The sequence below is a fragment of the Neoarius graeffei genome, chromosome 3 (assembly GCF_027579695.1).
Source record: "Neoarius graeffei isolate fNeoGra1 chromosome 3, fNeoGra1.pri, whole genome shotgun sequence".
NCBI classification, from domain to species: domain Eukaryota; kingdom Metazoa; phylum Chordata; class Actinopteri; order Siluriformes; family Ariidae; genus Neoarius; species Neoarius graeffei.
The window spans coordinates 114484211-114512089 of record NC_083571.1 but is presented as its reverse complement, the minus strand read 5'-3'; the positions used below and the strand labels follow the sequence as shown (position 1 = coordinate 114512089).

At 41.3% G+C, this 27879-nt stretch overlaps 1 protein-coding gene across 5 annotated transcripts in view; it reads right to left on the bottom strand.

Moving 5' to 3' along the window:
- Positions 1 to 810: 810 nt before the first annotated feature.
- Positions 811 to 27879, bottom strand: part of filip1b (filamin A interacting protein 1b) — a 98481-nt gene continuing 71412 nt past the window's right edge. Inside the window, exons 1-4 of one of the 5 annotated variants that reach the window (XM_060917929.1) lie at positions 24620 to 24774; positions 24058 to 24135; positions 21115 to 23908; positions 17866 to 18542 (exon numbers count right to left, since the gene is read on the bottom strand). In XM_060917929.1, coding sequence (XP_060773912.1) covers positions 18342 to 18542; positions 21115 to 23793 — 2880 coding nt within the window. In that variant the 5' untranslated portion in view covers positions 23794 to 23908; positions 24058 to 24135; positions 24620 to 24774 and the 3' untranslated portion in view covers positions 17866 to 18341. Of the gene's footprint in view, positions 2728 to 17865; positions 18543 to 21114; positions 23909 to 24057; positions 24136 to 24619; positions 24775 to 27879 lie in introns of those variants that run through there. The other 4 variants (XM_060917926.1, XM_060917928.1, XM_060917930.1 and 1 more) reach the window with 4 other exon arrangements.

Genomic DNA, 27879 nt, shown 5'->3' with positions numbered 1-27879 from the left:
GATGTTCACGAAGGATGTTTTGAATTTGAGGGATACAACTGATGGGATTGTGCAAACATACACTACAGTCCATCCGAGATATGAAACCTCTTGTTCAACAGTGGTGAACTGTTACTATTAGAGCTGGGACTTGAGCTCAGCCAAAACTTAGCCAGACACCAAAAAAGAAACAGGGCAAAGGATTTTGCAAGGGATTAGTGGCAGGGTACCGGGTTGCTCTGTTGTGTGGAATTGTTGATCTTGATTTTCAAAGTGGGCGGCACGGTGGTGTAGTGGTTAGCGCTGTCGCCTCACAGCAAGAAGGTCCGGGTTCGAGCCCCGTGGCCGGCGAGGGCCTTTCTGTGCGGAGTTTGCATGTTCTCCCCGTGTCCGCGTGGGTTTCCTCCGGGTGCTCCGGTTTCCCCCACAGTCCAAAGACATGCAGGTTAGGTTAACTGGTGACTCTAAATTGAGCGTAGGTGTGAATGTGAGTGTGAATGGTTGTCTGTGTCTATGTGTCAGCCCTGTGATGACCTGGCGACTTGTCCAGGGTGTACCCCGCCTTTCGCCCGTAGTCAGCTGGGATAGGCTCCAGCTTGCCTGCGACCCTGTAGAACAGGATAAAGCGGCTAGAGATAATGAGATGAGATGAGAATGAGATTTTCAAAGTAACTAAGTAAATTACAAAGGGAAATGAATACTTAAAAAAAAATACCATGGCGAGTGTGTGTAACCGAATATAACCAGTCAGTTACTCGAATAATAACTCAAAGTCTCTGTGTGGCTAATAGATGATGCAGAGGAGGCGAAGAGTTGATCTGTCAGCCTTTATTCTGGAAAACAATGAATGACAGGGCTATCAACACACGGAGACACGGGAAACAATTTTGACATCCCGACAACATCATACACCAGTTAGCACCCAGCCAAATGGCTACTCAGATAAACACTTGATGTTTCATCCAGAATTTTATGATGCTAATTTACATATTTGATCTGATACAAACAGCAGATGTGTGCTAAAACATTCTTAGATCAAAAATTAAACATCATATATTGGGAAAAAATATATATATACACTGTATGAATGAATATTGTCCATGCAGGATTCACGAAGCCAGCTTACCCCTTTCCAACACGATAATGTCTACAGGTGTGTTACACTAATTAATGCTCCATCAGAAACGATAGTGGAACCTGACAAATTAACATATTTTACAATAGAGGGATCTGAGGAAGCTCACAAAAAAAAAAAACTATTCATATGAAATTATGACATTGCTACATGTGCGTGGAAGAAGAGTCTGGAGACAGAAATTGTAGTTTCTCGGTTGTTAGCCTGGAGCGCTGAATAGCACTGGCTTGACTGCTTTATTAGCATTCACTAACACTCCTGATGAATGCTACACCGGCTGGAAGGTGACTGTACTGATGGCACCGAGTCACGGTTATGCTCGTGTTGGCCTTCGAGAAGGCCTAGGGCGATTAAATTTTTGGTTCCTCCCACTATAAATCAAAATCTGATTGGTTAATTAATCTGTCACTTCCGACATATACGTACACTGCCATGGCCTTCTGTCCCGGCAATGAAGTCTGAACCAATGAGTGAGCAGCGCTAAACTCTTCTCAGCCTAGAGAGAACAATCAAAACAATCTCATTGGAGAACTCGGTTTTAATGTTTTCAGGACAGTAATTTCTGTCCGTTCATTTCTGAAGCAAATTTGAGAGAAAATAAGACCAAATTAGAATTACAAGAGATATAATTATAATGAAATTATGAAATAAATGAAAGAATGAAATAAATTAAATATAACATTTGAATTGCTGATATGTTTGGGCTTCTCTGAAGGCCGAGAAGGCCCTGACGGTTCCCCTCTGCTGTTCAAACAACCTAGAAATGATTACATAAAGAAGTTTTCATAGACTACATTTATATTCTTTCTCACTCACGCTTTCTGCTGAAAGTTAAAAGGCAAAGTTTTAACACAAGACCGATAACATTGTCTTAGTTTACTGAAAGTGTCCACCATTTCAGGCTTTTAATAACCTACTCTTCTTTAGCTGATTCTCATTTAATAATCGCACTATGTACAAGGAAATTTATAGCTGGTTGTTCATCAAGTCAGCAATTTCTGTTTTAGAAAGCATATCTGGACTGTCCAGATTTACCATATATTACTAAAACTGAAAATTCCACAGTCCATATTTTAATTTAAAAAGCACGCCATTAAAACATTAGATCTATCATATCAATGTTTGTGTACACATACTGTATATATCCACACCAATACCATCATAACTGGATATACATACAATTCTGAAACCTTCAGAATTAAATTAAAACAAAATTAAATCAGTATCGCTTACATGCCACATACAATCGCTGATCTCTTGTAAATGTCAGTCGTGTTACTCTTTTATATATGTTGCTTCTGTACATAGCAGTCCAGCTCTTTCCTATTCACATGCATTCGTTTTTCATGTCATCCCACAACTTACTTTTTTCTCCGCAAAACATCCATCACACTCTATTAAGGGAAAAAAAAAAACACATGTCAACAACACAACAGACTTGTGTGCTCCAGATTCGTCGCTTGGCTCCAGCGGTAAAGTTCAGGGTGGTGCTGATCCGGGTGCCAGTCGAGAAGCTGACATGAACACGGCCGTCTGAGCTGTGGAGATGTTTGGCCTTAGTGTTACACCTCAGTCTCAACGAGGCTCAAAAGTCATGCGGAGCACAACATTTTCTGCAGGTGAAAAAAGGAAGAGTGAACTGAAGTCCCAGCTGTTAGTCTTAACTGAATGGAAGATGTTATTGGCCAATATTGACACACTGTGAATTTACACTGAGCAAAAGAGAGCCCTATATGGAAAGTATATACAGTGGTGCTTGAAAGTTTGTGAACCCTTTAGAATTTTCTACAACCCCGATTCCAAAAAAGTTGGGACAAAGTACAACTTATAAATAAAAACGGAATGCAATGATGTGGAAGTTTCAAAATTCCATATTTTATTCAGAATGGAACATAGATGACATATCAAATGTTTAAACTGAGAAAATGTGTCATTTAAAGAGAAAAATTAGTTGATTTTAAATTTCATGACAACAACACATCTCAAAAAAGTTGGGACAATGCCATGTTTCCCACTGTGAGACATCCCCTTTTCTCTTTACAACAGTCTGTAAACGTCTGATTTCCATAAAGAACTTCAAATTTTGATTCGTCTGACCACAGAACAGTTTTCCACTTTGCCACAGTCCATTTTAAATGAGCCTTGGCCCAGAGAAGACGTCTGCGCTTCTGGATCATGTTTAGATACGGCTTCTTCTTTGAACTATAGAGTTTTAGCTGGCAACGGCGGATGGCACGGTGAATTGTGTTCACAGATAATGTTCTCTGGAAATATTCCTGAGCCCATTTTGTGATTTCCAATACAGAAGCATGCCTGTATGTGATGCAGTGCCGTCTAAGGGCCCGAAGATCACGGGCACCCAGTATGGTTTTCCGGCCTTGACCCTTACGCACAGAGATTCTTCCAGATTCTCTGAATCTTTTGATGATATTATGCACTGTAGATGATGATATGTTCAAACTCTTTGCAGTTTTACACTGTCAAACTCCTTTCTGATATTGCTCCACTATTTGTCGGCGCAGAATTAGGGGGATTGGTGATCCTCTTCCCATCTTTACTTCTGAGAGCCGCTGCCACTCCAAGATGCTCTTTTTATACCCAGTCATGTTAATGACCTATTGCCAATTGACCTAATGAGTTGCAATTTGGTCCTCCAGCTGTTCCTTTTTTGTACCTTTAACTTTTCCAGCCTCTTATTGCCCCTGTCCCAACTTTTTTGAGATGTGTTGCTGTCATGAAATTTCAAATGAGCCAATATTTGGCATGAAATTTCAAAATGTCTGACTTTCGACATTTGATATGTTGTCTATGTTCTATTGTGAATACAATATCAGTTTTTGAGATTTGTAAATTATTGCATTCCATTTTTATTTACAATTTGTACTTTGTTCCAACTTTTTTGGAATCAGGGTTGTATATTTCTGCATAAATAGGACCTAATGCCACACTCACTATCCGCTGTAAGTGTTTTGGACATGCTCAGGCCGCAGGGTTTGGTACAGTAGCTCGCAGCCATGCCACAGAGTCGTGGTGAACCCGGGGGAAAGTTTGGTGGAGGAGTACAGGCAAAATACTTATCAAGCACAGGTTGCACATCTGACTTCCTTGAGGCGTGGGAAAAATTGCGCTGTTAGCCCGTGGAAAGCGTATCTCTGACGCACGTGATCAGTGAGTGTGGAGTGTGTGTGACTTGCATTTTACCAGTTTCCTGCGCTAGAGTTCGGGCCGCACTTGTGACGCATGTGTGACACACATGATTAGCGTGTGACAATCACTCATGACTTGCATGTGACGCAAGCCAGGAGTGGGTATAAAACCAGTGTGTCTGCAGCATTTTGCATCTGTCTTTCAGCTGAAGAACAATATCGCTTCGTGCTTCTCCTCAGCTTCTATCATCTGCTTATAAAGGTCCAACTCCCTCAGTCATTGCGGTGATATGGCGACAGCCATCTTCTTCCCCTCTACAATGCTACACATTACATGATTGGTTCCTTGGTTCCTCCCCAATATATATACCCAGAGTCTTGCCCCTCTTGTCGCATGTGGGTCGCGTGCGCTGCGTGTACGCCACACACAGAGGTAGAAAGTGAGATGTACTTCTATCTTGGGAGCCACACAACCGTGCGTCGCTCGTGCATCTTATGGCCATCGCAAAGCCCCCTACTAGCCGTGCTGCTGACTTGGTTCAGGTGTACAAAACGAGTGTGGGTCCCATACGTAGTGTATGCGTTCTTGACTTTTCTCAAGACCCGTAGAATTTGCATGTGCAGGACCAAAAGTCTCCACGGCCAGTCTGCAACCTTCTACAGCGCTGAACACATGCAAGTGTTGCGCAAGTCTCAAGCACGGTTTTGCCATTTTTTTTACCGTAGACCACCGGTAGTAGCACGTACAGTGGGTTGTGAGTGAGCCTTAAAACATCAGATTTTCACACAAGTCCTAAAAGTAGATCAAGAGAACTCAGTTAAACAAATGAGACAAAAATATTATACTTGGTCATTTATTTATTGAGGAAAATGATCCAATATTACATATCTGTGAGTGGCAAAAGTATGTGAACCTCTAGGATTAGCAGTTAATTTGAAGGTGAAATTAGAGTCAGGTGTTTTCAATCAATGGGATGACAATCAGGTGTGAGTGGGCACCCTGTTTTATTTAAAGAACAGGGATCTATCAAAGTCTGATCTTCACAACACATGTTTATGGAAGTGTATCATGGCACGAACAAAGGAGATTTCTGAGGACCTCAGAAAAAGCGTTGTTGATGCTCATCAGGCTTGAAAAGGTTACAAAACCATCTTGAAAGAGTTTGGACTCCACCAATCCACAGTCAGACAGATTGTGTACAAATGGAGGAAATTCAAGACTATTGTTACCCTCCCCAGGAGTGGTCGACCAACAAAGATCACTCTAAGAGCAAGGCGTGTAATAGTCGGCAAGGTCACAAAGGACCCCAGGGTAACTTCTAAGCAACTGAAGGCCTCTCTCACATTGGCTAATTTTAATGTTCATGAGTCCACCATCAGGAGAACACTGAACAACAATGGTGTGCATGGCAGGGTTGCAAGGAGAAAGCCACTGCTCTCCAAAAAGAACATTGCTGCTCGTCTGCAGTTTGCTAAAGATTACATGGACAAGCCAGAAGGCTACTGGAAAAATGTTTTGTGGACAGATGAGACCAAAATAGAACTTTGTGGTTTAAATGAGAAGCGTTATGTTTGGAGAAAGGAAAACACTGCATTCCAGCATAAGAACCTTATCCCATCTGTGAAACATGGTGGTGGTAGTATCACGGTTTGGGCCTGTTTTGCTGCATCTGGGCCAGGACGACTTGCCATCATTGATGGAACAATGAATTCTGAATTATACCAGCGAATTCTAAAGGAAAATGTCAGGACATCTATCCATGAACTGAATCTCAAGAAAAGGTGGGTCATGCAGCAAGACAACGACCCTAAGCACACAAGTCGTTCTACCAAAGAATGGTTAAAGAAGAATAAAGTTAATATTTTGGAATGGCCAAGTTAAAGTCCTGACCTTAATCCAATGGAAATGTTGTGGAAGGACCTGAAGCGAGCAGTTCATGTGAGGAAACCCACCAACATCCCAGAGTTGAAGCTGTTCTGTACGGAGGAACGGGCTAAAATTCCTCCAAGCCGGTGTGCAGGACTGATCAACAGTTACCGCAAACGTTTAGTTGCAGTTATTGCTGCACAAGGGGGTCACACCAGATACTGAAAGCAAAGGTTCACATACTTTTGCCACTCACAGATGTGTAATATTGGATCATTTCCCTCAATAAATAAATGACCAAGTGTAATATTTTTGTCTCATTTGTTTAACTGGGTTCTCTTTATCTACTTTTAGAACTTGTGTGAAAATCTGATGATGTTTTAGATCATATTTATGCAGAAATATAGAAAATTCTAAAGGGTTCACAAACTTTCAAGCACCACTGTACAGTATCTCCAGAAGTAAGAGTCAGATCAAGGCCCAGGATTGGCTTAAAATGGATCAACAGTAGCCTTTTAAGTCATTTAAGTCAGCCGAGGACCAATATTGGACACTTTTGATGTTTCTTGATATTGGGTGCTCATGAGGTTATTATTAATAAATTTGTTAACAAGTAAGTAAATCAGACTGTATGACTATAGCTCATGATATTGTTCCTACATTGTTTCTAATAGTTAGAGAAGCAGCTTTGGGACCAAAAGGTCACTGGTTTGATTCCCTGGACCAACAGGGATGGCTGAAGTGCCCTTGAGCAAGGCATCTAACCCTCAACTGCTCCCCAAGGAACAACAAGGGTATGTTGTATGTCGCTAAATGCCATTTAATGGAGCCGACCCTGAGAATACACCACAGATGGAACTTCTGACCAACATGCACCGACGCGGACATGGGGACAAGATGCGAAACTCCACAAACGTAGACAGTAACACAAGCTCAGGATCAAATCAGGGACTGGAGCTGTGAGTTAGAAAAGCTACTAAAGTACCGTGTGCCACAGTGCCACCTAATGGACGTCTATGTCATTAAAAATCAGTTTGTCATCACGTTGCAGTTTGGTATCATCATTAAAGCTAGACGGCCTTTCGATTAAATAAAATCAGTGAAATTTGGTCATTGTGATATGTTTATTTCTGTAATATTGAAAAAAAATCAGGCCATTCTGTGGCTGGGAAGTCATTTGAGGGGATTAAAACAAATAATGTGCATGAAATCGCTTGCTTCACGCAGTCAAGCAGACAGAGGAAGTCCGTGTGCGCATGCATAGATTTACCTTCTTCTTTTGGGTTTTACGGCAGCTGGCATCCACAGTGTTGCATTACTGCCATCTACAGGTTTACCTTTGAGCGTGCACTGACAGTTCCATCATTCTGTCGCTAAACGAACAGCTGATCACATCGAGGTGCTCGCTGAGCACCGATTATTTATTAGTTTGGTCGTGCGTTTCCTTTCCTTCGTATATAACATAACATATTTTCTTCTCGCTTTCTTTCTGTTACTGTAGTCGGTCTTTCATGTTTCATTCGCACACTCACATCCTCAATTTTTCTCCTGTTTCAAATTTGTATCCCACAATGCCTTGCTCGAACGGGGAAAGCCCACCACGTGATGTGATGCATGGAGTAGTATCTTGAACTGGGTCATGGTGAAGCAGGAAAAAAAGCGGAGAATTTAGGGTCATGTGGCTCTAAATTCATTAATTGTTCTGTTTTTAAAAAAATAATAAAATTGGAAGTCTGCGATTCGAATTCAGTAGCTTTCAGTCCACTAAACAAAAATAACTGGGTGTCGGAAAAATCCTTTTTATGACCTACACTTCAAAAACCTGAAAGGCAGTCTAGCTTTAACCCTTGTATTCTGTTTGAGTCAACGTGACCCTCAGAATGATTTTTTTTCTTGGCTCACTTTCTCCCACATAAATATTCTCTTTAACGTATAATTTTATATTACCAAGATGATGTTCTGTGTTATTTTCTCCCTAGAGTAGCATGGTGAAATTAAAATGTTTTTCGACACAAACCAAAAAGCTCCTGTTACTGTACGTATGTTCCATGTCCTCACCATCTTGTATTTCTACTTCCATCTGCTACTCCGATAAACGATGCATCACATATTTAAAATTAATGATACTTCTGTATTTCTAAAAATAAAAAATTACAACAGTGCTGGACAAAACTGGAGCATAAATTTACTGTATGTAGTGATTATAGAGCTTAACGATGTTGTGTGATGCATCTATAGGAATATTTAGACATACAGAAAGAAATTTTGACCGAGATAGACTTTAATTATTTGCTACTACTGTACATTATCCTCATGGCTCTGTTGCATATCTCCAGCTCCATTGTAAGAAGCCAAAATCAGACACCAAATATGTCTTGGGCTTAATGTGTATGAAGTATGCAGTTTTGATTTTTTTTAAAGTTTTTTTTTTTCCCAAGCAATCAAAAATATTCCATTTCTCACAATATAAATTTTGGTGCATGAGTTCTTTAAAAAAAAAAAGTTAGCTGAATTTATCATGAGCAGCTCTTTGGTGAAAAGCTGGTGCTAGTTGATGAACATGAGTATGATTAGAAAATAAATATTCAAAAATAAAATGAGAAAAGGTTTCATGGTTGATGATATGATGGAATTGAGACTGATTAGAGAAGCTTGGAATATACACACAGATTAGTAGCGACTTGAGATGGCTTATAGCATCAGAATGTGTGTTCAGAAATCAGACATGTTCAGTGTTGTCGCTTCTGAAGTTGTTACCTTATCCTTTGATACCTCAAAGACGCATCCAACAAAAATAATGAACAGTTCAACGTGAATGGCATTTCGAACATTTTCTAGTAGTCTAGACTTGTCGAGCTCATCTTCATCAGTTCGAGTGAATGGTGGGAAATTCCACAGCATATAAACCCTACCTGTGATCAACACGTATGACATCATGAAGCTTGGCAAGTTTATATGTTGATCATTGAGGCCTGGATATGGAAAGCACTGTGAGAAAATGATTCACTTCAAAACTTGTTCTTCAGAGATGTTCTTCTGGAGATGGCTTGACATGAGATGACCTCATTTACTCCTCCACTAAACTGCGTTTTCTCTGTCCAGAAAGTCGACATTGTTGTTGTTCTCAGGTCAGCAATGCCTTTCAAGGGTAGGAAGGGCACTGAGACTTGAATCTTGGTGAACTGGAGTGTATTTGTTCAGCGGCCCGGGAAAACCCTTCACAATGTGAACTTTTACAGGTGCTGACTGCAAATTTTCAAAAAAAAATTTTTTTTTTAAGGTGGACAGTTACGAAGTACATTTACTTGAGTACTGTACTTAAGTACACTTTTTGAGTATCTGTACTCGAGTATTTTTTTTTTAAACTTATGACTTTAACTTCACTACATTTGAAAGACAAATATCGTACTTTTCACTCCAATACATTTCTATCAAGGTCCTTGTTACTATAAAGCAGCTTTAAAAGTGGATGGTTTTTTCTTTTCTTTTCTAAAACGTGATAGTTTTTTCGCAGGTGACACTGAGACAGCCGATCAGTAATCATTAGGGTCACGTCACGTCCATAGACTGGATAAAATCAAGTTCAGTGATTTCTCAGCAGCGTTATTTAAACACAGTTGATGGCAGAATGGAAGGAGGCGGTTCTTCTGGAGAATACACACGCACCCATGGCCCATGAACCCATGTTTCAGTTTTCTGTACGGATTAAAGATTCATTTCGTTTTAAATGTTTGCTATGTTTGCTGAAAATGAACCACATCACGGCCTACAAAAACTCACCGTCCAACCAGCTGAAGCATATCGAGGTATATAAACGTTTTATTCCAAGAGAAAGCTTGCAATGAAGTTGTCTGTGCTTTTAGAGCTAGCGATAACGTTGCAAATGTAGCCATGCAGTCTGGTTAGTCAAATGACTTTCTATGGATTTGCCCGCCAAGTTGCTGTAGCTTTGTCCATGGCTAACATTTACACATAGCTAGTTAACTTGGACACTGTTAGTTAGCATGTAAAAATGGAGTTACGGTAACATGAATAACGTTAACTTATCTGAAGTCCTTTCAGAAATATGTTTTAGCATAATCTTGCCGAATAAACAATGTAGAAATCTTTCTTTTCTCGTAGCGTTAGCTATCCAATATGATTTTGAGTTTGAAAAGAGTTTGCTAGCATGTCAGGTGGAGCATCACTGACTAGCTAGTTTAACGTTAAACCACCATGATGCACAGCATGAGTTCATTTTGTAAATTCAGTCGGTTGTTTCAGAGGCATTAGGTTTTGCAAGCATTGTGGCAATAATACAACAATGCATTGACAGAAAATGTACTTTTAATACTTAAGTATTTTTAAAAGCAAGTACTTCAGGACTTTAACTTAAGTAAAAATTTGACTGTTCAATTTTCACTTGAATCGGAGTAACATTTGACCAGTGGGATCTCTACTTTGACTTAAGTAAGTTAGTTGGGTACTTTGTCCACCTCTGTTTAATTGTGAATGCCATTTTTCAGTGTCTCTCTCGCAAGAACAATATCACGTGGATGAGATGTGATCATTTTGATGTCCTGAGGGTCACTTTTCTCTATTTTTGAGACCGTTTAGCTACCTCTTGAGGTAAACAGTACGGGCCTGAAGGAAACAGCTGAACGCAAGGAGATTTAACTAATTAGCATAATTGTGGAACTGTGCCACACTAAGATGGCGACGTGTGGAAAACATCGTGATTCTGAATCGACCTCGGAGAGTTTTGAGTCGCAGGGATGTAAAGTAATTTGTGGTTGACATTAGCGAATAGAACTACTACTTCTTCTTTTGGCTGCTCCCAATTAGGGGTCGCCACAGCGGATCTTTCGTCTCCATTGCTCCCTGTCTTCTGCATCCTTCTCTACCACATCTGCCACTTTCCTCTCTCACCACATCCATGTATCTCCTCTTTGGCCTTCCTCGTTTTCGTGTGCCTGGCAGCTCCATCCTCAACATTCTCCTTCCAACATGCTCTGCATCTCTTCTCAGGATGTGCCCATACCATCTCAGTCTCATCTCTCTTAGCTTCATTCCCAAGCTCTCCACATGTGCTGTCCCTCTGATGTGCTCGTTCCTTATCCTGTCCAACCTCCCATCGCAAACCTTAACATCCTCAACTCCGCCACCTCCAACTTTGCCTCCTGTCTCTTCGTTAAGGGTACGGTCTCCAATCCATACATCACAGCTGGTCTCACTACTGTCTTATACATCTTACCTTTCACTTTTGCTGGGACTTTCCGATCACAAATGACTCCCGAAATCCTTCTCCAACTGCTCCACTCTGCCTGCACTCTCTCTTTCTCACCTCACGATCGCAGCCCCCATTTTCCTGCACAGTTGACCCCAAGTACTTGAATTCACCAACTTTCTTTACATCTGCTCCTTGCATCTTCACTCCACTCTCATCCCCATTCTCATTGATGCACATGTATTCTGTTTTGCTACTGCTCACCTTCATTCCTCTTCGTTCCAATGCATACCTCCATCTCTCCAAACCCAACTCAACCTCCTTTCTACTTTCACCATATATCACAACATCATCCGCAAACATCATGTTCCATGGTGACTCTTGCCTCACTTCGTCCGTCAAGCTATCCATCACTATGGCAAACAAAAAAGGACTCAAAGCAGATCCTTGATGGAGTCCCACCTTCACCTTGAACCATTCAGTCATTCCAACTGCACACCTCACTGCTGTTTCACTGTTCTCATACATGTCTTGCACCACTCTGATATACTCCTCATTCACTCCACTCTTTCTCATACAATATCATAACTCATCTCTCGGCACTCTATCGTATGCCTTCTCCAGGTCTACAAACACACAACGTAGCTTTCTCTGGCCTTTTCTGTACTTCTCCATTAACATTCTTAAAGCAAAAATTGCATCCGACATGCTCTTCCTTGGCATAAACCCGTACTGCTGTTCACAGATTGCTACCTCTCTTCTCAGTCTCGTCTCCAGTACCCTTTCCCATAGCTTCTTGATGTGGCTCATCAATTTTATTCCTCTGTAATTACTGCAGCTCTGTACATCTCCCTTATTCTTGTATATTGGGACTAGCACACTCTTTCTCCATTCATTTGGGATTTTCTCATTCTCTAGGATCTTATTAAACAATCTTGTTAGGAACTCCACAGCCGTCTCACCCAAACATCTCCAAGCCTCAATCGGGATACCATCTGGTCCGACTGCTTTCCCAGTCTTCATTCTTTTCATGGCTGCCCTCACCTCATCCTTACTAACCAACTCTGCTTCCTGATTTGCTGTCTCCAATGAATCTGACCTTTTCTCTCTTGGATTCTCCTCATTTAATGAATCCTCAAAGTACTCTTTCCATCTTCTTAATACACTCTCTTTGTCAGCACATTTCCATCTTTCATCACTCTTACCTGCTGTACATCCCTCGCTTCCCTGTTTCTCTGCCTAGCTAGTCTGTACAGGTCTTTCTCTCCTTCGTTGGTCTCCAGTCTTTCGTACAACTCCTGGTATGCATCTGCTTTCGCCTTCGCTACCGCTCTTTTTGCCTTCTGTCTCGTCTCTCTGTATAACCGCCTGCTTTCCTCGTCTCTCTAATCATCCCAATTCTTCTTTGCTAGCCTCTTTTCTTTTATAATTTCCTGCACTTCTTTGTTCCACCACCATGTCTCCTTGTCTTCCTTCCTCCTTCCCGATGACCACCCTAGCACCTTCCTTGCTGCCTCTCTTACTAGTACAGCAGTAGTATTCCAATCTTCTGGCAGACTTCCATGACCACTCAATGCTCGTCTCATTTCTTCCTTAAACTCCTTCTGATGTTCAACCTCTTTTAGTTTCCACCACTTAATCTTTGGCTCCACTATTTCACGCTTCCTCTTTTTCACTTTCAAGCTCATCCTGCACACGACCACTCGATGGTGTCTAGCTACACTCTCCCCTGCCATCACTTTACAGTCTCCAATCTCCTTCAGGTTACCCCTTCGTCCACCTGTGTAGAGCTTCCTCCACTCTTAAACGTCACCTTGTGCTGCTCTTTCTTCTCGAAGTATGTATTGACTATTGCCAAATTCATCCTCTTTGAAAAATCAACCACCATTTGTCCTTCCACATTTCTTTCTCTTACACCATATCTGCCCATCACGCCCTCATCTCCTCTGTTTCCCTCGCCAACATGTCCGTTGAAATCTGCCCCTATCAGCACGCGTTCCTCCCTCGGTATACTTTCTACCACTTAATTTGCGAATAGATCCGTGAAACAAAAGATGAATATATCTTTTTTCTGTTACTGCTTTTGTGTTATCGTTTCTTTCTCTGTAAGATCAAAGCATTAGGTGTGCAACTCCATACCCACGGAGTAAAGCGTATGCATCCTAAGGCTAAGCTAGAGCACTAGCTAGAATGATTTAGTTATCTGTCCAGAAAAATGACGTCATCTAACCTTGCGCTATCTTGCAGTTGCACTCACTAGGCAGGCTTTCCTTTCCTTTCCTTTTCTTTTCCGCTGGCGGGAGAGCCGAAGTCTGCCATGTTCGCCCATGCCGACTTGTTTTGTTTAAAGGTAGCTCAAACACGCCCCACAATGGTCACGTGATAGTGTTGCTCGCTTGCTTCGGCGATCACCGGAATCGTCAAATGCGGGATGCTTTTTATCTTGGTAAAACATTTACACACAGGATACACAGTGTGTGTGTACAGCAGCAAAACATTTTAAAACTCCAGCGGCAATAGATATAGAACATTTTGCCCAGAATTCAACTTTGCAGGCAGCACCTTTAACATTTTCTACTCGATATAGTTTTGAAAACTGTGAATGGTTCTTCATTTTGAGTCAATATTGTGACAGCTCCCTGTATCGGAGTATAAACTGAATTCATTGGGCTTATGTTCATTTCACTCCAGCAAGTAGCCATCCAACAACTTGATCAAAGCATGATATTTACTGTGTGAAGAAATCACATTTACTAGAGCGGTGGCTACAATTATCGACAGTCCATAATTATCGACACCTTTTCAGATTTACCAATAAAAAAACAATTTTACAAAGCTGAGTTTCAGTTCCAACAGTTATTATTGGTTAATTAATCAACCGGAAGACCCGCCTCGCCCTTTGATCTTGTCGTCTGATGACACAGCTCGTTACCTGAGATGGAATTTTTTTAGCAAGATCAGTAATTTTTTGGAAAACCCGGATGTTATCATCGCAGGTAAGCATGGTGGAAAGATCATGGACGTGTTTTTACTGACCAAATTCACCGATATTTCATGGTCTCCTCGTCGAAACCTACTTTGTTTCTTACTCTTTCATCTGACAGTCGCCATTTTGTATCTAAACGCGCGTTTGAGAATCACGTGAGGTGTCGATAATAGTGATCACTTTCACCGGTGTCCACCATTATCGACACCCTGTGGGATTAAGGGACATTTACAACTGTTATGGATCGATCTTTGTGTCACATTGTTGAAGTCGATGAAGTACTTTAAAAAATAAAAATAAAAGTGCTGTGATTTATAATAATTGTTTTTTTCTGATTCATAACAGAATGGAATGTTTATAGAGTATTTGGAATCCGATTGCAGTCAATAGAATTAGAGCGGAATTAAATTCCGAGCATGTAAAAATATTACATGCTTGAAATGTTCAGATTTTTCTATTCCATTCAGAATTTTTTTTTTTTTTTTTGCAGTTTGTTGTAAATATCGACCACATATTACAATATCAGTAGACATTTTATATTTTGGTTCGAGGAATGACATGCGACCTTTGACCTGGAATTTCATGTGGTTACAATATCAACTGCCTGTTGACATTTATTGGTAAACTACAAAACTAGAAATTAATACAAACAACAACGAATGATGAACAAAATGTGATCGATGAAAATACTTAGAAAGCGGGTAGAAAGTGGAAGAAAAAGATTTTCTGACGCAGGTTAAACATTATCAGTTCATTTGTTTACAAACATTATCATTACTTCCTCATTAATGTAAACACCGACATCCATATATTTATATAAAAGATATTTTGTACTATGGAAAACAAATTTTAAATAAAAACTATGTTTCGTTAACTGAATACCACATACCGATTATTATTTTATAAATAATCATCTGGATGTCGATAATTGTGGAACGGTGTCGATAACTGTGGACAAAGGTGACGATAATTGTGGAACAGTGTCACGTGATCTGATACATTAAGTAATCAGGAATCAACTCATTTTTTCCAGTGGAAGTTTGAGTAATTATTCATGTACAATTTACGTAATGAAAGTCTTTTCTACTTTTGCAACAGCCAAAAGATCGTTAAGGTGTCGATAATTGTAGCCGCCGCTCTAGCTTGGAAGGTTTTAAATATCTGTAGACAACCAGAGTGTCTTCACCACTTTGTTGCTTTAACTGGTTCTTTACCTGCCATGATCCCTGCAGGAAGATAACCTTGACAAGATTAACTCAAATAAAATTATAAAATAAATTTGGCTAACATATTTATGGTGTCGAAGAAAAGTATAGACAGAAAAACCCAATTTTGTTAAAACCAGTTTGTTTGTTTTCATCTTTTTTGGCTGTTTGTCAGAATTCAGGCATTGATGGGTTTTCCTAGACCACCACAAAGATGGGATGAATAAAAATGACATAATACGTTTGTATTTAATCTGATATAGTCGTGAAATTGCACCAAACTTTGGCCTCAAACACAAACCTTAAAGGAGATACACAGAACCTTTATTTTTAAATACATTTCTGAGTGGATAGTATCTCCATCCTTGACTCTTGTATGCTGCATAAATGGGAATAAAATATATATTTTTGAGAGTTAAAATCGACCGCAAAGTTGTCATTGGCGCTGCCCCGCTGAGCCAGCCAGCCCTGAGTGCGTGATGTCACAGCGGTAACCGGTTTTAAGGCCGAGGCCTTTTACAGCTATAGACCAAAGTCTTATAAAGAATAATTTATAGTGAAAGTAAGAAATAGCGTTACCGACTTGCTCAACTAAGACTGATTTGACTTCACTGATTGTGGGTTGACTCTCATTAAAACAGGATGGGTGTTATAACTTATGCAACATGCATGTACATGCATGCATTTTCACTGATAAAACGTAAATGGCTCATTAAATAATCAGATGAACTGAGACAATCACATTCTGAAGCAAATTAAATAATCTTATACCGCTAACTTAAACACACAATACAAGTTACATGGATTAATCTAAATGCAGGTAAACAACGAGTGTTGTTTTATATCCAAATAAGAGTCGCATCTTACCCGTCTGTGTTCTCACTTCTTGAAGGCCGACCTTGTGGCTGATTGTTTTTAAACAATCTGACTTTCAGTTGTTCGTTCGGTTCTCTGTTCATTCGCTTCTTCCACGTAAGAGTGAGATATTGCTGCTGAGGCGGCATATCCAGCGGAGAAATCAGATGACTGGTCCACTCATTCTCCATTTTCTCCATACTGAGTACTCCGCCATTACTGCTCGGCTCAGGCAATTACTAACGGGACATCACCGGTTTTAGCAGCAACCGCGGGGAGGTCACTGCCCGAGCGATAATATGTCATGTCACGTCCCGTTCCGTCCCAGGTTTTAGCAACAACCCTCGGCTCACACTCTGGGAGAGCTGGTGCAACTGAACTTACTTTCCTTTCCTTTTCTTGTAGTTTTCTTTTCCTTTAATTGTTGATACTGCACCCTCTTTCAATCCGGGCTTATAGCCAACGCTCCTCAACAGATCAGAGGTCTCATGTGAGTCCTCAGTAAAATGTGCAGAGCAGAGGAGGGGCCACTTCGTAGGTGCCCAATGTGCCCGTGAACTTCTGGCAAAATGCGTCCAAATCTTTGCAGTTTGAACATTCTTGGGCCATGAATGCAATGTAAATCCACCTTCTGTTGTGTTGCTGCATCCGCCAGCAACACATCTACGTGGCACGGTGATAAATTAGCTCAAAATGGAGGATCGGAGTTGCAGTCAGCTCTGTGTTTTAGTATAGCGGAAATGGCGATGAGACTGATAGCCTTCCTGCTGTGACGTTACGGACGTCAAGGTCATTCACTCAGACCGCTACCTATATGAATCACTTTAATCGTAAAAATTACTATATTAGATTTATTGTTAACGCTTAAAACTATTCCTGTGCCATTCTTGAGGTCTCAAGGCATTTATAAACGAAAGTGAGGCCATTGGTTCTGTGTATCTCCTTAAAAAAAAAAGTTTAATGTTCACTCTATAACCAGAAAGTGGTGCAAGATATCCAGAAAAAGTGATCAGTTTGAGAAACATTGTGGGTTTTTTTTGTTGTTGTTGTGTATTTCCTGTAACAGTCCTTCATATAATTACAATAATATAAAATCATGTTAATATTGCATGATAACAAAGTTGACTTTTTGATATAAAAAAGTCAGTCGTTTCCTCTCACTCTCTCTGCTTTAGCTCTTGAACTCCTTCCTGAAGGATAAGTCCGTGCTTGAGCCTTTATGTGAAAGCGCTTGTTCTTGACTACTGCATGCTCAATGAAGCATTTTATGGTGCAATATGATTGTTTATGCAGATGAGAGAATTATGGATTTCATTATGGAGAATAAAGCATTATGGATTGCATCATTGTAGACCTAATGGAGGTTTCCTAGTGCAGGTTTTATGCACATTATTATTGGCAAGTTGTTATACAATAATAATGGTATGGTGCGACGTCAAAAGTAAAAGGCAAATGTATTGAAGTCGAGAGATGAAGAATTTCCATTTATTTAGGCTTGGTGCAAATGATTCAAAGATGACAGAATACATTAAATATGCTTTTTTTTTTTGTTTGGAAACCTCCACTAGCAACTATCATGTCAAACAAAACAAGAAATGAAATGATAAGAGAAGACAAAACCCAGCCAAGGGGTTAGTAGCCTAACATTGTGCTCTAGTAGGGGAAATGGAGTTGCATTTGAGCCAAAGAACCGTATGTTCAAGTGTCAACACTATATACATTAACTAGTATGTATATACAATACTATATACATACGATATACTTTCCAGCTCATATATTTAAAATATAAACACAATCACACATTTTTTTTAAACAGAGGTGAGAATGATGGTAATATGGTATCTGCAAGTGCTTCAATAGAGAGTCCTCGTGTGTTTACATTTACTTTAAACTAAGCAGGTACATCAGTGGCTGTATAGTGCATCGATCAATTAACTTGAGCTATAACAGAGTGCTAGATGCTCAGCTCTTGCCCCCTGCTGCGGACACTGAGCTGATCACTGCAGACTTCCTCAGTTCAATTTTCATTGACTGGCTTTCAGCTCGAGACTCTATCCTGGATACTGCAGCGACACCCATGACAGTTTTGCCTGGTTTCATACCTTTTGACATAGGGATTCGTGTTGACGAGCAAGACCGAGTTGACTGCACATCCGTCCCGGACTGGTAATGAAAGAAAGAAAGAAAGATATGCGTCAAATACAAACTTGTACAGCATGTGTTTGTCTCAATTACTGTAGCAAATCAATAGTAAAATGATGTTATCAATTTTCTAAAGTGCTTCTACACTTGTAATAATCAGGCGACTTTAAAAATGAGAAAAACAGTACAGCTACAGTATGCAATGGATCTTTTTAAGGTACAAGCCTGAAAATTATCCGTCTGCCAGAACAGAGCTGCTCAATTCCACACCTTTCTCTAAAAAACACCTCAGAAACCATATGGAATCTGAACACATCAGGAGGCGAAAGGCAGCTGGCAAGCCCCTTTGTCGGAGATTAAAATTTCCCTCTGTTTATTCCAAAACAATTTGTGTATAAATTCCAACACTGTCATGGTTAAAAGTAGACGGCCTTTCGATTTCATAAAATTGATGAAATTTAGTTCCCTCTGAAATTTGGTCATTGTGATATATGTTTATTTCTGTAATATCTTAAAGGATTAAAGCAAAAAATGTGCATGAAATCGCTCGCTTTGCGCAGTCAAGCAGACAGAGGAAGTCCGTGTGCACATGCGCAGGTTTACCTTTGAGCGTGCACTGACAGTTCCATCATTCTGTCGCTCAACGAACAGCTGATCACACCGAGGTGCTCGCTGAGCGCCGATATTTATTAGCTTCGTCCTGCGTTTCCTTTCCTTCGTCTATAACATAACGTCTTTTCTTCTCGCTTTCTTTCCGTTACTGTAGTCGGCACGGGCGCAGATAGAGGGGGGGACGGGTGGGATTCGTCCCACCCAGATTTAAATTCACTTCGTTCAGTCCCCCCCCACTTATAAGGAGGAAAAAATGTCTATGCTGTCTTTCTTTGCATAAGGCAAACCTCACGGAAAAACAAAAGACTAATTACCATTCGGTTTATTGAGGTGCACGGCAGTGTATACATAGTTGCAACAACTCACATAAAACAAAACAAAGACTGATATTCGGTTGGTTGAGCTGCGCAGACTGCACAGGTTGTGAGCTCGAGCTTGGTTGCTATGGTAACCCACAAGTTTGACAGGCATATCGGGGTTGGGGTTGGTTTGCTGGCAGCTTTGTCCCCCCCAGTTTTTTGTCCCCCCCAGTTCCAAAAACGTATCTGCGCCCCTGGTAGTCGGTCTTTCACGTTTCATTCACACACTCACGTCCTCCATTTTTCTCTCCTGTTTCAAATTTGGATCCCACAATGCCTTGCGTGAATGGGGAAAGCCCACCACGTAATGCATGACATAGTATCTTGTGTTGAGTCATGGTGAAGCAGGAAAAAATAGCGGAGAATTTAGAGCCACGTGGCTCTCATCTCATCTCATCTCATTATCTCTAGCCGCTTTATCCTGTTCTACAGGGTCGCAGGCAAGCTGGAGCCTATCCCAGCTGACCACGGGCGAAAGGCGGGGTACACCCTGGACAAGTCGCCAGGTCATCACAGGGCTGACACATAGACACAGACAACCATTCACACTCACATTCACACCTATGCTCAATTTAGAGTCACCAGTTAACCTAACCTGCATGTCTTTGGACTGTGGGGGAAACCGGAGCACCCGGAGGAAACCCACGCGGACACGGGGAGAACATGCAAACTCCACACAGAAAGGCCCTCGCCGGCCACGGGGCTCGAACCTGGACCTTCTTGCTGTGAGGCAACAGCGCTAACCACTACACCACCGTGCCACCCTACGTGGCTCTAAATTCATTAATTGTTCTGTTTAAAAAAATAATAATAAAATTGGAAGTCCGTGATTTGAATTCAGTAGCTTTCGGCCCACTAAACAAAAATAATTGGGTGTTGAGGGGCGGGGGAAATTCTTTTTATGACCTACACTTGAAAAATCTGAAAGGCAGCCTACCTTTAAATTGTAGAAAGGGATGGCCATCCCATCCATTATATAACAAATACTCTGATGCGTCAAGCAATAAAGGGTTTTCCCAAGGATCCTAAAGCCTGATTATTATATAAATATCTACAAACCGCATGTTTAGGATGTGACGTAGATAACCTACCATGTACCCACAAGATTCAATAAGAGAATACGTCAAGATCCAGCTTTCGATTAGCTATTGTGCTTGTTTTAGTAGAGGGTCTTATTGTGCCAGGATATGCATGTTAGCTTGCGTCTGCTCACACAAGTAGACTAGCTAATGCTAAGTGCTATGCAAATCGTTCAGGCCAACTTCGTGGTTAAATATGATGGAGTCAGTTGGTGCCAAGTAAAACTATTCTAACAATCGAAGAAAATAATTCCACTTGTTTTGGGTGGAATTGGCATAGCAGGTCATTCCAGGGTTAGTTAACAGTCATGTGTTAGGGAATGTATTGGACGTATCTATACCTGGACAGAGATCTATCTAGGGAGCAGACACCCCCTGATATCATTTTGAAACAATTCAGAAGCAACTGTAATGTAGAAGATTGCACATCATTATGTTGTTTGGGGTCACAGAGTCACACAGTTTTATTAATGGCTAAATGACGAATAGCAAACAAGTGGTTCAAGGGTTGACACCTTCTATGTGCGGTTTATGGTCACTCACCACAGACTGGGTTGGCCTGGAAGGAGCAGACGTAATGGGGGTAATGGTGATGCTACTTGTCATCTTTCCAGGTGTAGTTTTCCCTAAGGAAGTGGAGGACTGTCGGGGGGAACGCAGGACAGTCCCCGTAGTAGGTGTCTCCTTGTTCTCTGTGCATACACTCAGAGGTCTTACTGTGAGTGTGGGACTGCTTCCAGAGTCCTGAGACCTCTTGAATTGACTCCCAAGGTGAATATGGATTTTGTTGTCTTCTGTTGTTATGATGTTGGTGTTGGAGTTGTATTTGCGGATCGGTGTTGGCAATGCCTGCTTCTCTGGGGTCACCTTAAACACAGCTCGGCCCATGCTTGAGGTCTCCTGAGATTCTGGAGAGACTGGTGCCTGCATCACTGGGCTTGTGCTAACTGTGATGACTGAGACAGGAGAGCTTGGAGAGTCTGGGTGGGATATTTTGCTTCCCTCTGGAGACTTGGCCCTAGAAATGGTCGTAATGGTCACTGGAGACTTGGTCCTGTCCATTACGTCATAGCTGCTCTTTGGTGACACAGTAGTGGGTTTAGGAACTATCGTTATCCGTGGCTTCTGCAGCCCTAAAGTGGGGATGATTGTGGTGCTTGAATAGAAGTCCTCAGCACGAGGACTAGTGATCTCCAATGTGGCAGTGCTGTTGTGATGATCCGGAGTCACCCTTATATGCAGTGGCCGGCCTGGTTTTTGTGACATGGTTAACTCTTGTGGTTGAGGTGATGCATCTCCATTAACTTTATAAGTCAACTTGTCTAAGCCATCCTGTGCATCAGCACTTGCTTCTTTCTTCTTCATCCAGGGAATCAATGATTTTTTCATACCTAGCTCTGCAGATGCAGGTGGATAACGGTCCAGCACTGCTGGTTTTTTAAGACCTTTCTGCCTCAAATTGCTCATCACGTGATTTTCTTCCAGAACTGATTTCCTTATGAATACCGCCGGAGTCTCTTCTTCAAGAACTTCATTAGCATGTGCATCTGTCTGGACACCTGTTGAGGTAAGAGGGACATCCACTATCCTCCTTCCATTCATGCTTGGCCGTAGTGCTCTGCTGTATCGCTTGGTCACCTCTAACTCTTTGGTAAGATTTAGGATCTGTTGGCTCATGCTTTTCTTTTTGTCCTGCTCTTCGACGAGCCTCTGCTGTAGAACTGTGTAATCGACCTGAAGTTGAGATAACTGATCCTCCTTGTTCATCAGCTCATGAATCTTTTCCTTAAGAGCCAGGACATCTGCCTGCAAATCTCTGGATTTGGCCTCCTCCATCTTGCACCTCAATCTTAGTTCAGCTTCTTGGCTCACAGCCTCCCCCTTTTCAATGGCCTTGTTTCTAGCAATCTGTGACTTCATTTCCTCCAGGAGCTGAGAAAGGACATTGGCCTTATCTTGCTCTGTTCTGAACTTCTTTTCAAGTATATCATATTCATCCTCTGTCTTCATCAAATCACCCTCCACAACTTCCAGCTGCTTCAGACGGTTCTTCAGCCTATCAATCTCCTCTGTTAACTCCTTAACCTTATTGTCTTCATCAGCATATCTTGCCTTGTCCACTTCAGGTCTGTTTCTGGATTTTCTTTCAGCCTCCTCCAAACAGTCCACCCTCTTTTGCATGAGGTTGACCTTTGCATTGAGATCATTTTGTTTCTCTTCTTCACATGTAAGTCTGGTCCTTAGGTCATTTTTCTCCTTTGTGAGAGCTGACACTTTCATCTCCATCTCTGACTTCAACTTCAAAAGCTTTTTGCTCTCTTCAATCAGCTTCTCTGTGATTTCCATGACCTTGCCTTGCTCAGTCTTAAACAGCTTGCTCATGTCTTCACTTTTTTGTTCCTCTTGCTTAATTCTTTCTGCCATGTTCTTCCTCTCGTCCACCAATATTACAGTAAACGACTTGAGTTTCGTCAAATCATCTTTTAAGTTACTTTCTGCCTTTTCGAGCCTCGACTCAGCACACTTTAGCTCTTTAACATGACTTTTAAGAGTTTCTAGCTCCTTGGTTAAGTTCTTTGTCAAGTTCTTCTCTCGGTCAAGGCTTGCATGAAGCAGTGTACACTCTGATTTGCTCATGTTGAAAGTTCCCTCAAGTTTCTCCAAGTCTGCCATCCTTTTCTGTAGCTTTTCGATTTCAAGTTTCAGCTCACGACTGTGATTCTCCTCATCTTGAAGCTTCCTCCTCAGCTCCTTGCACTGTGCTTCTGCCTTTGTGATCTCCTCATCCTTTCCCTCCATCTCCAGCACTCTCTTACGGAGAGTTTCAAGCTCAGCCATGAGGCTCGAGTTTCCACATTCTCCCCTGCTGATTTTGTCCCTTAACTCTTGTAAATCCTCCTCAGACTTCTGGAGTGATTTGTTACTTTCCTCCAGCTCCTCAACTCTCCGAGACAGACCAGCCAGTTTTGTGCGTAACTGTCGGTTTTGGGACTCCTGACTGGAGAGCTTGGTTGTCATATCCTCATGTTCCTGTGAGAACTTAGCAGCTTTATGCTCTAACTCCACTTCCAACTTCTGAATTCTCTGACTGTCCTCTTTGTATTTGCTGGTGACACTTTCCAGATGCTGCTCTCTCTCTTGCAGCTTATTGCTAAGGTCCATGATCTTCTGGCTTTGCTGGTCAATCTGGTCGATGTGGAGCTGTCTCTCGTCCACCAGCATCAGAGCGAAGGACTTCAGCTTCACTAGCTCTTCTCTTACTTTTTGTAGCCGCCTGCTGTGATCCTTGTCTTTACGGGTTTGGTATGCCTTCTCCTGCTCCAACAGTTTCTTTAGTCTGGGAGGAACACAAAGCAATTAGAAAATCTATTTCAGCGGATGGAAATTTGTAAGAGAAAATGAATCATCCATATTTCTTTCATTAATTGGCGTAAAATACACAAGAACATTTGTTAGGTTTTTTTTCTCAACAACTCCGTTGTTTACCTGACAAAGGAGGAACCTACATACGGTATGTCAGTCCTGTGAAACCTCGATCAGATGCCTAAACGTCATGGCAAAATGCTAGTGGGATGCAAACCACAGACGAAGAAAAGGGAAAAAGTATGACAGCAGAGAACAAAGAAGGGGTTAGAGCTGATTCCGAGCCCTCATGTGATTGTCTCTGACAACAGATTAATGTGTTTCACATGCTTGCACGATCACAGCACTGTAAGACTGTACAAAGTAACACGGCATGAAAGACTTCCACTAAATCCCTGTTACTCTTATACGTGCCTTGCAGTCAGGAGCACCTAAAAAGTAACCATCCGTGATGGTGGTAAATGTTTACACTGCTTCAGCTCTGCAGGGGACCTTTATGTCAGCACAATAAATCCACTGCAAGTGCTCCAGACCCCATTAGCGATGAAAGAGAAGCCTAAATCGAAGCTAACTTATTTACCAAACTTGGTGTCAGAAATCACAATATTCTGAAAGAGATCCAAGTATCCACTGGTGTGTTCATATCCTCAACATCTGTCAGATTCTAAACAGATTTCAAACTCACCTACTAACTATGATGTATTCCACGTGAGTCCATGTCTAATGAGTGTTCAGCTGTGTCTGTCGTTATAACCCATTAAGACTTCGGCAGGGTCGAGCGAAGGTCCCGTGCTCCCTGCAGAATTAGCCATCACATTCCAAACATGTCATCAGTGCAAAATGAAAGGTGAACGCTGTGTGGAAAGGCACTGCTCCACTCACTGGTGATATCATCCTCCCATATAAGGCACAGAATTGTTCTACCCTTGTTTGGGCAGAGGAGGAGGGGACTGACGAGGTGGGTGTCGTTTCTCACAAAGTCTGTCCTCACGCTCTCTCTTTTCACTGTTTGCTTAGAACGAAGAAGTCAGGATGTTGTCTCAGGAAATGGACAGGACAACAATTGGTCAAAGTGCCAAGTGGTCAAAGTACTTAAAGATGGCGAGGATTCACAGTTCACACAGCACACAAACCAGGAGTCTGGCATGACCCAAATATTTCCCTTCTCTCTGACCAAATGTTTCCATGGAGACAGGACAACAATGCAAAAGAAAAGTTTTGTTTTGTTAAGGGAACAATGCCAGACTCATTCTCTGTCTAGCTCGACCCTGTTACCCAGAAATACCACTGCTAAAAATCTTTTTTTTTTCTTCCTCCAGATTATAACAACTGTACAACATCAAAACAGTGATGGGAACGTTTTAAGTAGCATGCTGCTTGTACGAGAGACAGCTAAAGGCAGTCGGCAATCGTTGGTTTAGTATAAATATTTATGCAAAATATGCAAAATGTCTGAAAAGCTATGACTACTATGGTCCAGAGGCTCAGACCATGCAAATACCACAAAGATGATGTAATCACCAATCCTAGGTGAAGACGTACAGGCCGACCTTTCCATAAACTGAAACCCACTGTAGATGACCACACTGCTCTGATTAGTTTACACCAGTTCTGAATACAACCTCAAAACAGTCAGGATGTAAGTACTTAAGTAGATAACATTCTGAAATCTTCCACTTTCAATTTAGAGCTAAAAATAAACAATTACATCAGCTGAAAGAATGCGACCAGGCTAAATTATAAGCCTGATGGGAATTTATTAATGAAATGTCTTTTAAACACAGCTCTAGGCTTAACTTCCATCAGGAAATGATTATGTAATTAAAAAAAAAAGAGGGGGGGATGTTTTTGAAACATTAGAAGTATATGAGAAGAGTCCTTTATTTGGAAACTGCTGCAATGTAAAGGGAGGACAAACTCGGTCTGCTTTAAATATGAAATCATTTGATAAAAATAATGTTTAAAAAAATGAAAACTAATACGATACAGAGGGACCGTGGTAAGTCAGGGCTCCCTGTTGGAACTGCCTACACAATAAGTTTTATTGTTCAGGGTGGGCCTTTCCGCTTAGCGCCCCGCTAACCAATCACAGGTGCTGTGGGGTCCGTATGACATCACCTGTGATGCATTTCTGAGATGAGCGGATAGGAGAGGAATGTGCTCACACGTTGCTGAAAGATGAGCACCGAGACGGAGCATGAGGCGATATGTGTGTGTGTATGTATGTATGTGTGTGTGTGTGTGTGGGGGGGGTCCAGAAAGGGCAACTGCAACAGCACAAACATGACCAGATACTATACCTACAGCCACATATAACTACGGTGCAAATGGTTTCGTAATTTCACACTTAAATGCTGATCAGCCAAATTTGTGGTTTTTTTGTAAAAAGATCTAAATTGAAAGGAAATCATACTTTAAAATTTGCTAATTTAAAGTTAAAGGATATATCAAGTGCTGAAAATTTTTTCAAACACCAAGCAAATGCGAAATATACAGTTTATGAAATGTACTAATCCATGGTTTTTATTTTCAGTACAATATCCGATATCCATCTGATGCTGACACCATCTTAGAATCTGTGATATTCCTGTTGTAACGTGAATAAAAATTATGCAAAACATTATAAATATAGTATAATACTGGACAATTAACACACATATGGCACAGATACCCACATAGTATATAGGATGTACGTTTACAGATATTATTATTATTATTATTATTAATTATATAAAATTAATAGTCAGTGCATTACTTCATTTAAGATAAAAACAACAAATTATTCCTCAATTAGTTTAAAACATATAAAATTATAAAAATAATAATAATAGCAGTGACAGAGTAAAATAATTATGTTAATAATATTATTAAATAATTACATATTATGAAATAAAATTAATAAAATTAATAATAGTTTTATTTTCTTTTTCTTGAGGTGAATCTTAAATTAATTAAAGCTGTAACACAAAAAATATTATTATTATTATTGGGTTTTAATAATAATAATTTTAATCATAAAATTATTATTATTATTGGGTTATTCTTATTACATGGTGGTGTAGTGGTTAGCGCTGTCGCCTCACAGCAAGAAGGTTTGGGTTCGAGCCCCGTGGCCGGCGAGGGCCTTTCTGTGCGGAGTTTGCATGTTCTCCCCGTGTCCGCGTGGGTTTCCTCCGGGTGCTCCGGTTTCCCCCACAGTCCAAAGACATGCAGGTTAGGTTAACTGGTGACTCTAAATTGAGCGTAGGTGTGAATGTGAGTGTGAATGGTTGTCTGTGTCTATGTGTCAGCCCTGTGATGACCTGGCGACTTGTCCAGGGTGAACCCCGCCTTTCACCCGTAGTCAGCTGGGATAGGCTCCAGCTTGCCTGCGACCCTGTAGAACAGGATAAAGCGGCTAGAGATGATATGAGATTATCTCATCTCATTCATCTCATTATCTCTAGCCGCTTTATCCTGTTCTACAGGGTCGCAGGCAAGCTGGAGCCTATCCCAGCTGACTACGGGCGAAAGGCGGGGTACACCCTGGACAAGTCGCCAGGTCATCACAGGGCTGACACATAGACACAGACAACCATTCACACTCACATTCACACCTACGGTCAATTTAGAGTCACCAGTTAACCTAACCTGCATGTCTTTGGACTGTGGGGGAAACCGGAGCACCCGGAGGAAACCCACGCGGACACGGGGAGAACATGCAAACTCCGCACAGAAAGGCCCTCGCCAGCCCCGGGGCTCGAACCCGGACCTTCTTGCTGTGAGGCGACAGCGCTAACCACTACACCACCGTGCCGCCATATGAGATTATTATTATTATTATTATTACTACCTCGCCTGAGACGGAGTCCACCGGGGGCGAGGTATTGTTTTCGGTCAGGTCTCTTTGTTTGTTTGTTAACAATATTACGGGAAAACAGCTGGCCCAATCTTCATGAAACTTTC